Source organism: Netta rufina, assembly GCF_964035555.1.
Source record: "Netta rufina genome assembly, chromosome: 5".
Taxonomy (NCBI): Eukaryota; Metazoa; Chordata; class Aves; order Anseriformes; family Anatidae; genus Netta; species Netta rufina.
The window spans coordinates 58,073,553-58,086,621 of NC_140128.1; the positions used below are offsets into that span (position 1 = coordinate 58,073,553).

General features: G+C 37.0%; 1 protein-coding gene across 4 annotated transcripts in view; it reads right to left on the reverse strand.

Annotated features, from left to right (window-relative positions):
• SYNE2 (spectrin repeat containing nuclear envelope protein 2) overlaps positions 1-13,069 on the reverse strand; it is a 186,776-nt gene that overhangs the window by 87,493 nt on the left and 86,214 nt on the right. For all 4 annotated transcript variants that reach the window (XR_014618494.1, XM_084288050.1, XM_084288048.1 and 1 more), the window contains exons 55-62: positions 12,427-12,583; positions 10,428-10,583; positions 8,077-8,217; positions 7,547-7,729; positions 6,831-6,968; positions 5,221-5,406; positions 3,648-3,770; positions 1,511-1,693 (exon numbers count right to left, since the gene is read on the reverse strand). Coding sequence is in view for 3 of the 4 variants with exons in the window: in XM_084288050.1 (XP_084144176.1) it covers positions 1,511-1,693; positions 3,648-3,770; positions 5,221-5,406; positions 6,831-6,968; positions 7,547-7,729; positions 8,077-8,217; positions 10,428-10,583; positions 12,427-12,583 (1,267 nt within the window). In the remaining variant the exon portion in view is untranslated. The remainder of the gene's footprint in view (positions 1-1,510; positions 1,694-3,647; positions 3,771-5,220; positions 5,407-6,830; positions 6,969-7,546; positions 7,730-8,076; positions 8,218-10,427; positions 10,584-12,426; positions 12,584-13,069) is intronic.

Genomic DNA, 13,069 nt, shown 5'->3' on the forward strand with positions numbered 1-13,069 from the left:
TTGTTGCATACGTGTAAGATAAAGGCAAATGCTGAGCAAAAAAGACTGCAGCTATTCCAAAAAGGCGAAAAATACAAACCTTGACCTAATGCTCTATATAAATGACTTAAGAGTCTCATGATAATACTTTGTAATTGCAAAGCACCCTGATTCCAAGGGCTTAAAAGTGTTTTGAAATTCTTGAATATTTAATCTGGTAACTCCTTCTTAGAAACGTGTGTATTTTACTACATCTATTTTTCAGACTTAAGAAGTTATATGGACTAAAACCCCAAAATGTTTAATACAGATCCACAGAGTCATTACTTTTATTCAACTCCAGGTGTGCATGTCTGTAGCATGCATGCAAGTATGTAGCATGCCTGCGTTTTCCTCCTCGTTCTCAAATAGAATAGAATAGCATAGCATAGTTCAGTTGGAAGGGACCTTCAAAGACCATCTCTAGTCCAACAGCCTGACCTCTTCAGGGTTATCCAAAAGTTAAAGCACGTTTTAGAGGACATTATCCAAATGTCTTGAACACTGACAGGCATCAACAACTGCTCTAGGAAGCCTGTTCTGGTGTTCTCTGCCTGTTCTCTCATGGTAAAGAAACTTTTCCTGATGTCCTGTCTGAACCTGCCTCAGTGCAGCTTTGTGCAGTTCCCTCACATTAGGTCTTTGTTTACCAGGGAGAAGAGACCCGCACTGCCGTCTCCACTTCCCCACTCATTACAATCCTCTGAGCTCTGCCATTCAGCCAGTTCATCACCCAGCGTAGTATGAACCTGCTGATCTCATAGTTGGAGTTTGTGAGGGACAGTATTGAAGTCCTTACCAAAATCCAGAAAGATTACATCTACTTCCTTCCCTTCATTCACTAAGCGGGTGACCTTACTGTAGGAGGTCAAATTATTGAGACAGGATTTTCCCTTCATGAACACGTTGACTCTGCCTGATAATACTTTTTCTCTTTGAATGCCTTAATTTCACAAAGACAGAGATGGAGATTCACATTTTAGCTCCCACTTTTTTCTGCCTGGCCTCCGAAATGCTTAGTAAGAAGTCATGTGCTCTAAAGCAGTCTGCTGTAGGTTTGGAAAACTTAAAACTTGCAAAAGACCTGAACATGATGTGAGCACCTGCAAGTAACACTGGATTTCAATCACTAGTAGTGCAAGACTGAGTTGTAAGACTTGTAGGACAGCAATGCTTTCATTTTTCTATAATATTGTAAAACAAATAGTATCAGTTGTGACTGAAATAGTCTTGAAATTCATTTGAGTTTTGTAACTAGTGTGGCTTGGCTTGTTGTAGCAACAAATTACACAGGGAAGAAAAAAACACAACAGAACAAAAAAAAAAAAGCCCCAAGCCATTACATAGAAGATACAGTAGGTGCATTATATGCCTGTAAAGATAAGATTACCTAGTGATCAAAATGATTATAAAATAAAGGTGTTTTAGGTGACAGCTTCAAAATAAATAAATAAATAAATGGTAATAAAATAAGTGGATACAAATCAACTACCTCCAGTAGCTCATTTTTTTCCTTAGTTATTTTTTCTAGTTTTTTCAATTCTCTCAAAAGTTGTCTTGCTTTTCGGAAGACTGAGAAAGGTTGTGTTTTCATCCCTGGTAGCTGAAGTGCTTCTTCATAGGACTGGATATGAACAATGGTCTTCTGCATAGGACCAACATGGTCAAGTATAACCTATTAGGATACAAGATAGATGATGGATGTTACAGTTGGAAAAAAATCAACACGGAAAATTCACAGTTTTGTTATGATGTGCAAGAGTTTTCTTTAGTGAGTTTCCCATATAAGAAGGAAGAATATTTAAAACCTAGAACAAATAAGTGAAAATACATGGTGAGACTGTCAAAAGCAAGAGGAAGATATCATTTACATTTACAATTCTGCTTTGTTTGCATATACATACATAAAGCTTGCTCAGTTACAAAAAAAGGGTCACATTCAGAGCAGTTACTATTTTACTAAGTGCATCATTTCAAATTAATGAATCTTTGGCAGTGAAAACAGTTTAAAAAATGGCCCAATCCTTCTGCTGCTCCTAGGCAGCTCGGGTTTTTCTTTTTGGCACTGCAAACCAGTCATGAAATGTCATATAATAAAGCTAACCATTTTCCAAACATCCTATAAAACGTCTTATCACAGCTGAGAAGATGACAAACAGGAATGGAAGCCAGGAGAAGCCTCTGAAGCCAGTTTGCCTGTCAGCTTCTCATATCACTACACTGAGTGGATGCATAGTTTAGAATCAACTTTCTCAGTTTTGCATGATCGGAAATGGGCCTAAGTTGACACCACAATATGTGTTTTATGGAAGACTCAGTGATCAACTTAGCAAAGACAGAATGGCAACTCCAACTCACAACTTCCTGGTTATCCTGATGACATACCTAGGTCTTACTAATACTTCCGTTTGATTTCCTCTCAAAAAGATTTAATTTAAATAGCTGCAATTAGAACATAGATGCTTATCCTCTCACTCATAAGCATCTGCGTCAGGAATTCTTTTGTTATTTGCATACTATCCAGGCTTCAATTTAAAATAAGGCAGTAGGTGAACATTATTTTCCAGAAGAAATATTACTTTAGTTTTTCCATATAATGCAGTCATTACAAAACTGTTCTAAGAATAATAAAGCTTTGAGTGGTTTGGTAACATATTTTTTCTCTCCCCTGATGCTGAACCCATGCTTTTTGCATTTCAGTCAACTAACAATATGGACTGCAGGTGATATAAAAGAACAGATACCATAACGCTTTGCTTTATTTTACTCAAACAGAGAAAGAAAAACCATCTGGCCAAGATATCTTTGCAATGAAGTCTCTGCATGCGTTAAATGGATTTGTGGTGAGTCACTCCAGCCTACGTTTCTAGAAGCATCTGCTGCATTTTGCCTCAATTTTTGGAATATAGGGCCTGATCTTCAGACTTTCAGATTACTTACTGTTTGACGGTAAGTGGAATCATGAGCAGTGAGTGTCTTTCTGAAAATCAGATCATAAATTTTCCAAAAATTGAAGTACTTATATGTCAAGTATGTCTAAAATTGTGTGCTTTAGTTACATATTTGAGCTGTCTATTGGCATGTTTTTAACAGTGCTTTTGTTTCAAATATTTTATGCCAGACCAGGACTGTTCTTCTTGAAGGGATATCCCAACAGTCTTACCTTAGAGTTTACATTCCACACTTGTCCTGGAGCATGTAGACTCAATTCCTTTCAGATGAAACTATAGCAGAAGACACTCTCCAGAAGAGCATCTAAACACTCCCAACCATTAATGGATGTTCAGTCTACAGGACTAGACTGAGGGCTAGTCCAAAGTAAGCCCCCAAGACACATTCAGCACAGACATCAGGTCCTCTGAACTACTTTGCCTACCAATCTGCTCCTTTTGGATTTCACTACTTGCTACTGTAGTCATGCAGCTGAAATCATGACTGAAATAATGCTTTCACCCTTTGACCTGAGAGTTGGAATATGTGTAACATATTCAACTAACATGTCAAAATCATATGTTAAAAACTTACTCATTGTAGTATGCAGTCACAAAATAGTCTTATGCTTGCGACAACTAGTAATTTATGGATAAATATATAGGGGAAAAAAAGCTTTTATGGGAGTTTTCACTGACCTGCCCGTGTTTAAGTTGGTCTTTAGGAGAAAATTCCAATAGATCTTCTGATGACAGGATTGTCTTCATTTTCACAATATCCTTCTCAAACACTTTTACGTGAGATTCGATGGCACTCAATTCCTAGATTTGGAGAATAAAGAACATTTGTAGATAGCATAGTTTAGAAACTCCCTTCAAAAAACAAACACAGCTTGAATTTCTGCCTTTTACTCTAAACTTAAAAAGAAGTCTGAAAAACAGATGCAGCATATGCAGGTCATGTTCAACTGGGTGCTGCTGATTGAAAGGCTAATTATTATAAATTACACACGATCACAACTTCTAAATAATTAATTATCTGTGGTCATTTATTCAGTTTTAAACACTGAGTATGAAATTGAAATACCCTTGAAAAGTCACATTATAAATTACCAGTAGTGACAACGGTGGTATTTACCAGTGTAAGAAACTAGTCTAATTAAACTTTCTATAGGAAGAGAGTTATGTCAGATGGGAAATGTAACCACATACAGTACAGCTCCTAGTTAACTCTCATGGAGACAAAGTCACAAAATAAATTACACTGGAAGGGACCTTGGAAGACCTCTCGTGCCCCACAGAGCAGGTCGCATGGGGCCTGATCCTGTTGAGATTTGGGTATTTCCTGAGATGGGGATTTCACCCCAACATGGGGCCCCTGATCTAGCGTTTGACAAAAAAAGACTTCTTAATATGCAGATATATACTTCCTTTCTTATAATTTGGATCTGTTACTGTCCATCTCTTCTCTGTACACCACTAAGAAGAGTCTGGCTCCATCTTGTTTACAGTCTTCCATTACATAGCAGCAGAGAGTGGTCACATCTCCCTCATACACATCTCTTCTCCAGCCTGTAACAACCCAGCTCTCCCAGATTTTCCTCATATGCCCTGTGCTACAGTCCCTCTACCACCCTTGTTCCTCTTCCTGGACTTGTTCCAGTATGTCTATGTCTTTCTTGCTCTGGAAAACCCAAACTGGGCACATTACCCAGATGTGACCTCACAGGTGCCAAAAAGAAGGGCAGGATCATACTCTTGGACTTCCTGGCCACACTTGCTCAGGTAGCTCTGGATGGTGTTGGCCTTCTTGCTGCAAAGCTGTAGTACTGCATCATGGTCAACTTGTCCACCAGGACCCCCAGCTTTTTTGGGAAGGCTGCTTTCCAGCTGGTTGGCCTCCAGCCTATATTGGTATCTGCTATGGTGCATTTGCCTCTGTTAAACTTTGCGATGTCTCTGTCAGGCCATTTCTCCAGCCTGTCCAGGTGCCACTGAATTGGAGCCCTGCTCTCCAGCAAGATAAGTTTGTTTAATCTGTTGGTCAACAAGCCCTGCATTTCTTTCTCTAAAAAAAAGGGTTCATCAATACTCTTGAACTTTATAGCTTCGTTAGATACCTAACAGCTTCTGCAGGTTTATTTCCAAACAATTCATTTACTCATTGGCAAACCTACTAAAATCCACACACCTTTTTTCTATGCAGACAATATGAACTGTATTTCATAACACATGGTGAAGCTCAACACACTTAGAGATCACTCAAACTTACATCAGCCACATGCTGGATCTGTGGAAGAATCTCTGCTATCTCATGTTGTAAAGTTGCTACTTGATCATCTGCTTCATTTAGCTGTTGCATTACACTGTCTGTTTCAAAGACTGGTGTTAGTTCCTCCAGCTCCAAGTAAACATTGTGCAGAAGATTTTGCTTTTGCTCTGAGTCTTCCAAAGCCATCTACAGAAAAAATAAAACATTAGTTTGCCTCCATCACGAGCGAACATCAAAGTTTTGCAGAAGTCTGGACCTGAAGGAATCAGGTTTAATTTCCTGTACATCACTGACCATTGCATATGTTCCCAAAAGCTTAGTTCAGATTAAAACAAAGGACTGTTAAGGGAACTAATCTGTTGCATCTTGCAAGCAGAAAACCAAGAGGTTGCCACCATGATTTTAAGGGAATCAATTACATAAAATGAGTCCACATTAGCATGACAAGAATCATGAAGAGAAAGGTTTCAAACTTGGAGAGAGCTCCCAGTGCAAAAATAGAAAAGCATGAGAGTGTGGAGAAGATTCCTCCCCAGCTCTTGTGCAGTGGCCAGGCTGACCCCAAGTACATGAATAAGATGTGTCAGACAAACACATGTAAAGGGTTTTCTGCACACCAGCCAGCAGATGAAATAAAATGCTGCAGAAAATATCTGGCCAGTTGTACATGATGGGAAGATTCTTCCCATCTCCTACAGCTAACTGGATAATTTTCTGGATTAATTACAGCACGTCTTCATGCAGAATTAGTGAGTGTTGCAAGCCATACTTGTGATCCACTCATCTCTATAGTACATGAAGGAAAGGACTGAATATAAGTCTGAACTCTAATATAAGCCTTGGGTGCATTTCCAGATTTCTAGGCTTCCCAGCCTAGAACACATAAAATGCTCCAAACCACAAATGCAAGGGGCAATTGTCAGGAAAGTGTTTGGATTTTCTTAATCACAATCTCCCCACTGTAGCTCTGTGATCTGTAACATACCAGTCCAAAACAGTCAGCTACTTATTGTAACACAGGAAAGGAATTCTAATTCATTTTAATACAACAGTCCGTGTTCAGACCACCAACTTTCACTGTTGGCCTAAGTCACAAAGTGGACAGAAAAGCTGTTTCATGTATGAAATTGCCAGAATCTCTTGGAATTTGCCTAACTCTGATCTTCCCTGTAACATTACAAACTTTTCATTCTTGAAACCGTCAGTCAGGATTACCTTCAAGGTACAGTAAGAACTGCCTTCCAAATCACAATTCACTTCAAAGTTTCCATTAGACACACAGACATCAAATCACCAGTTTATCTGCTTGAGATCACACACGCAACACAATACAGAAAGAACTGTATATATTCAAGCAGTAAAAACTGATTACAGCCACATAGCAGGGTACCAGAAGATAGTCACACATTTTTGGAAGACAGGTGTACTACAGTTCAGCACTTTCAGAAGTCCAACACCAAAAAAATACCTATCTATTTCATGCACGTAAACCATAAATGATTTACTGAAAATAGGTAAGTTATTTATGTCAGTAAGACTTAAGAATGCAAAATTGTGCCTTTATAGAACAACTAGTTCTAACAAGACTATACATGGGTATTAGCATTTACCTGAAGATCATCACTGTATTTGTGTAGGCTTTTTGCAGAGTCATTTTGAGCATCTTCTCTTAGCAAGCAGTTGGTGTTCTCTATCCAAACCTTCATATTCTTCAAGAGTTCATCATATTCTTCCATCTTGCTGGCAGCCTAGGAAATTACAGGATTTTATAAAAGGGAACAAATGCATTTCTATTCACTGTATACCACAAATTCATATATGGGCAAGATTAAAAGAAAACTGGGTGCATTTTATCAAGGTCAGTTAGATTAGCAGAGCAAAACAGAGAAGTACTTGTAATATCTCTGAAACAGTTTCATTATTTCAGGCTCTTTCTTCTAACCAAAAGTAATTTTGGTGTTTATGAGCTTACATTTCATGCGGGCATTGTTGTGATTTATGTGGCAATATTAAAAGGGCAGCACATTAGCAGAGCTATAGTGAAAATCACATCACTGATCCAGGGGCATGTACTTCCAATGTCAACTCCTGTGAACTATGGTGCAGACCTGGTCCTTTGGGATGGTAGCTGGAGGCAGTGCTTGTCAATCCACAATTTCTTAGCTACAATAAGCCAACGCAGCTATAGAAGAGTAGGCTTTTGGCTCTTCATTAATTTGAGAACCTTTGATGATGTTTTGTGTAAAGCTTTTATTATTGATTTTTTTCTTAATAGGACTTTTTTTTCTTTTTTCCAAATTTGGGTAATTGTTACGTTTGCCTCTACCTTGTTTAGAATTGCAGTTCTCCGCTCAGCAAGTTGTGAGACCTGTTGGTACTGTTGAAGGGGGGTCACTAAGATATCCATCAACTCCTGTGCGTGGCAGGAATCCTGCTCTACTATATCATGCACTTCTGCATCCAGTTCATTGAGTTTATAATGCCAAAGGTCCAGCATATCCCAGATTTGCTGCATGTGGAGAGAAAGGAAATGAAATGTAAGGTCAGGCTCAAAGATAATAGCAGAATTATTTATACTTTATGTGGGTCTTTTGGAATTACAAAGACTTCCAAACTGATACAACAAGAACAGAACACTCTGCATCTACCAGTGTGATTCATAGCTGAAAAAAACCCACACATTTATTTTCCTGTGAGAAAGAATAGGTAAATATTCATCAGGTAAATGCTTGCTTGTACTTTTTCCTTTACAGACAAAGAATGAATGGAGGGCCACTTTGCATTCCTGCTAAACCGGGCTCTGTAGAAGCAACCAAAAATCTTTTAACACTCAAAAAAATTTTTTGGCAAAATTACCTTCTGAACTTCTTTGGCTTTCGCAATGTTTTCGCTTTTCTGTTGTAACATCTTTTCAATTGCTTGAAGGCCATTGTTAATAGTCTCTGCTTTTCTTTTCAGCACATACTGAGGAGAGCTCTGCAAGATTTCAAAGCTAACCTGTCGCAGTAAAGAGAAAACGATAGTGGAGATTACAAAGATCTGCTTGTTTCTGTGCACCCCTTCACCAAAAATGTTAGAATTCTTTTTATATTTCTCTTGATGAGTCACTTAAAAACACGGGAATGGAATTAAATTTCCTGTGAGAAGCATTAATGTGACCAGGTTCAATGTTCACATCTTGTTCAATAATTTCCCCTTACCTGAAATGACTGGTCAAAAAAGACAACCCATGAATTTAAAAACAATAAAGCACTGCAACTCCCTGGGTATTTTGCTTCAGCTACCCCTTTTCTAATCTGTAATAGATGCTAATCATTACTGCATTGTGGAACGGGTGACATTCACATTCTTGTAAGAAACCTAGAATGGCACCATTATGCTTCAACTATTTCTTCCTTGTAAGAAATATGGAAATGAATCAGTACATAGTGAATTCCTAAATGCAAATTTAGAAATTTATAATAAACATAAAGAGCTCCAAGCCCCATAAAGCATATGGAACTTAATTTTATTCTTCAGAACTCCTCAAAAATGAAAAAAAAATAAAATACTGAAGGGCCTGAATTTCCTATGTAAAGAGAAAAACTCTCAAGTATGCTGAAGTTGAGTAATAGCCTAAGCAGAGAACACAGTGAGGTACCAGGTTACCATGAACAAAATAAACTGCAGGGAGCGAGCAAGTCCTTGCTTGCCCAAGGTGATGTCTTTTCTTACTGAACCCTGTTTGCTATCAGGGTCAGCCAACTATCAGTAAATTGCTAAATCATGGTAAATTTGTTTGTGTGCTGCAGCCCTAGTATTTATGGGGCTCACACGCACATTGCACAGCTTTATGCTGTGTTGATACAAAAGATCTCTGGTTTACAAGTTATTCTGGTTTGCAACTACTTACACCAAAATACTTCATCCTTTTGTGGGGAGAGGAATGAAGAATATTATGTATTTAATATTTTTATTATTATTATTATTTCTTTATTTGTTAGTTTTACTTACAGTATTTATTTACAGTTTCTGACAAGCACTGTCAGAACAATATAACAATACCCATGCTAAGGTACTTTATTCATAAAATTACATTAACTAAAATAAGTTTATAGCCAAAAGAACTGTAGTCCTCCTCTCAAATACTCCTGCCTATAAAAAAAAAAAAAAAAAGTTTCCTTTAGGAAACTACCCAAACATGAAAGTTTCCACAATCAGTTATTTGACTCCAGCATGTAATGTATGCATTGGGATAATGTTTTATCTCAGAAATTGAATAAATATTGCTTTATTCCCCTTCTCTTTCTCTCTCCTAATCAGTTGTTGGTTCTGAAAAGAACGGTTCTATTTTGAAATAGAAACCATAAAGTTAACCTAATTAAAACTAATAAGCAGTAATTAACATTTAATGCAACATCAAATGAATAATTTGATAGACAAGTAACTAGATTTAAAAATTGTTTTATTAAACTTTCAAGTTGTATCAAATTAACTGATATTTAGCCTTTAAAATTACCATTAAATATTATTATTTCTGCAAGAAATTAACTGAAAGTTTTGTTTTTTTCTAATTTTAAAAATAGCACAAATGAATGAATAAAAATGAAATTAATTACATCAGGCTAAAATTTCACCCCAAACGTACAGTATTATTCTATTTTCCTTTAATTTTGTTTTCAGTTAACTGTTTGTACTGCCTGTATACAAAAAAAAACAAAAACAAAAACAAACAAACAATTGCAAAAATGCCAAGGCAATGCTATTTCGTTACCTAAATTCTCTGCCTGCTTTTAAAGGCATGCAACTATGTCTTAAGGAGTGATATAAAGAACCACATCATGATACCCTACCATGTGTGAAAGTTAAACAAAAAGAAAAATTGTTTTCAAAGGTGTCATTTGACTGAGTTTTAAAATCTCTTAGTTAAGCTAAACTAACTTCTCAATCAATTTTGACTACTAGCTCAGTTTAAGAATCAGAATGCATAGAAGAGAGCAGCCATATCATACCCAAGACCATATTGCTAGTGGTTCTGCCATGCCTTGTTTGAACAACAGCAAAAAAAAATATATATATATATACATACATATATATATATATATATAAAGAAAACCAATGAAAAATAACCATGTTTCAAGTTTAAGTTCATAGTTATGACATTCATCAAATCTTGCTGTACTTATTAATTACAAAGAAGTATATATGAAAATCACATCAACAGTTACCTTGTCTTCTAGGTCTTGTAATGTTTGCTTGCAGTCTTCCAACTGTGCTTCAATTTCTGCAGGAACTATTGTATACATTTCGGAATATTTGATCCGGAGTTTTTCCATGATATCCTTAAGAGTTTGACTCTCTTTACCAATCACACTCTGAACTTCCTACAAAATTAAGAGAATTTCAGCATTTTACCCCGCTTTTACTGAGTACATGTACATGCATGTATAGATCTACATATATTTACATCCATGTATGTTGTGGTTTGTATTTCTATCATGATTTGGAAAAGTTTCTGTGATATAAAATCTACTTTGACTACCTCTGCAAGCAGATTAGTCTTGAATAATACTCGTTCATTTAATCAAATGATGCTTTTCACTCTGTAAGAATTAATTAAACTTGATACCACTCCTCCTCAGACAACTGACACATTGATGTTTATTGACTGGTGTAACAATGCAATCGTATGAAGTGCTCCTACGACTAAATGTTAACTTTTGTGCTGTCCCTTTTGCCAAAAGCACATTTCCTCTTTGAAAGATGTTTAATAGCCAATGTTCGTTCCTTCATTATTATAAACAACACAAAAGCCACTGAAAGCAACAGGTTTCAAGCTGAAGTGTCTGCTTTCAGGCAATTACGCACAGCGGCACAGCAGGCTCCTTTCAAAACAGTAGTTTCCAGTTCTGCATGAAGAATGTAGGTTTTATGAGATAAAAGAAACTTGAACAACTGTCTAGAGCCTGTGGCCTAGAAATAAAATCTGATCTGAGTCCTCTGAAAGAAGAAATTCATTTGTTCTGAAGGTTTTCTAGAATTTCAAGTTGGAATTTTCTGTTCTATGATTCCTTTTCCCAAAGTTTGAGAAACTCGAATGTTAGTCATATCACTGGGGAAAAATCTACCAGACATTAAAATTAACATTCTTTTTTTCTTCAGTCAGGAGTAACGGTAATCCATTAAGTCCCAGTCTTTGCTTGAGAACTAGTTCTACCACAGAGAAAGTTTGTGCAAATTAAGATTGTGCCAAGATTTATAGGAGTTTACAGATTCCCTGACTTGAATTCACAACAATCAGTTACAGCATTAGTCTCCAATGCAAAAGTTTTTCTGTATATTAATGCATGCTCATATTCCACAGAATATTTAGCTGGAAAGCACTTGCCCATCAAAACTGCCCCCATTTTTTTCCTAATGGACTTGTTGATATCACTTTTCCACATTCGTATTCTTCTATGTTGTAAGCTGAAACTTTGCCAACCAACTAACTTAGATTAGTCATCTGGAAGTGAAATAGGCATTTCCATTCAATAAACACGAGGGAGCCCCAGATATTGCTATAGATTTTATAGAAACCAGATTTTCTTTGGAAGTAGGGATGAATTTGCCCTGCAGATTTTGGATTGCTGGTGTTTGATTAGGTAAAACTAAGATATCTTTCAATATTTTCAGCTGAATATTCTCAAAAGAAACAGGTCCATTGTGACATACTGCTACTACGAAATCATCTCTTAGAGCCAACATTCTCTACAGACATTAGCAGGCTAGAATAAATAAATTTGGTGCAGAGTTAAGGCTGATAGGGACTATGTTCCTAATTACGATTTGATTTCTGAAAAGCATTTACCAGCATTATCTCTACAATGTCTGCAGAGAATTTGTGGAACATCAAATCCAGAGCATCTGAAGCTGCCCTGGCTATGTAGGGGAGGAAGATGTGCAGGACACATACTAGGCAGTCCTTCCTAAAAGGCACACAACTGGCTGTGAATCTCTTTGCAATCTGAAAAGGCTTCTGTGCTTACTATCTGAACCATGCAGAAGGAGAAGAACACAAACCAACCACATGGCAGGGCCAATCATATCCTGCTGAGCCAGATTCATTCTCCTGCAAGTCAATGTGCATGTACTTAGCAATAAATTTCATTTGGAACAAGTTCAAGCCCCAGCACAAAAGAGAATATATTCCAAATATCCCTACAGAATAACAGAGACACTACCAACCTCCAGTTGTCCTGACTTTCCGCCAGCATCTTGGTCTAATATAGATGCAGCATTCTGTAATGCATTTTTCACAGCACTTATTTCTTCACTTATCTTTTTCCTCTCTTGCATTTCAGACTGTACCAAATCCTTATGGTCTTGAGTCTTTTCATATAACCTATGAAAAATTTCCAGCAAGAATACAGTGTGTTAGACTCTACACTGAGTAGAGCTTATCAAAGAACATGCTTAATACAGAAATTGTTATATATATCCAGAACCACATTTGCCTGTATTTTGACATTATTTTCTGTAACTAAATCTCCCAGTTTCTGCCCTTTACTGCCTCAGTTTCTTCAAAAGTGAGTCTTCAGATATTGCTAACCAATGTATGTTTGGTAAATCAAAGCAGACAGTATGTGCCAGGAATGATGTTAGAGAAAACAGAATTCAAAATCTCAGGAGTCTGAAAACCCTGGCAGAGAAAAAGACATTAACAAAGATTTCCATGTCAAAAAGTAGGCATGGAAAATGGCGAGTGCAGTCACAGATTTGCAAAAACCTTTTGTGTTTTTGTAGTACTCAGTAAGGTAAAAGTTGCATTGGGCAAAACGTGCCAGGTTTGATTTTCCCACACATCTCATTCAGGTGCACATGGAGAGGT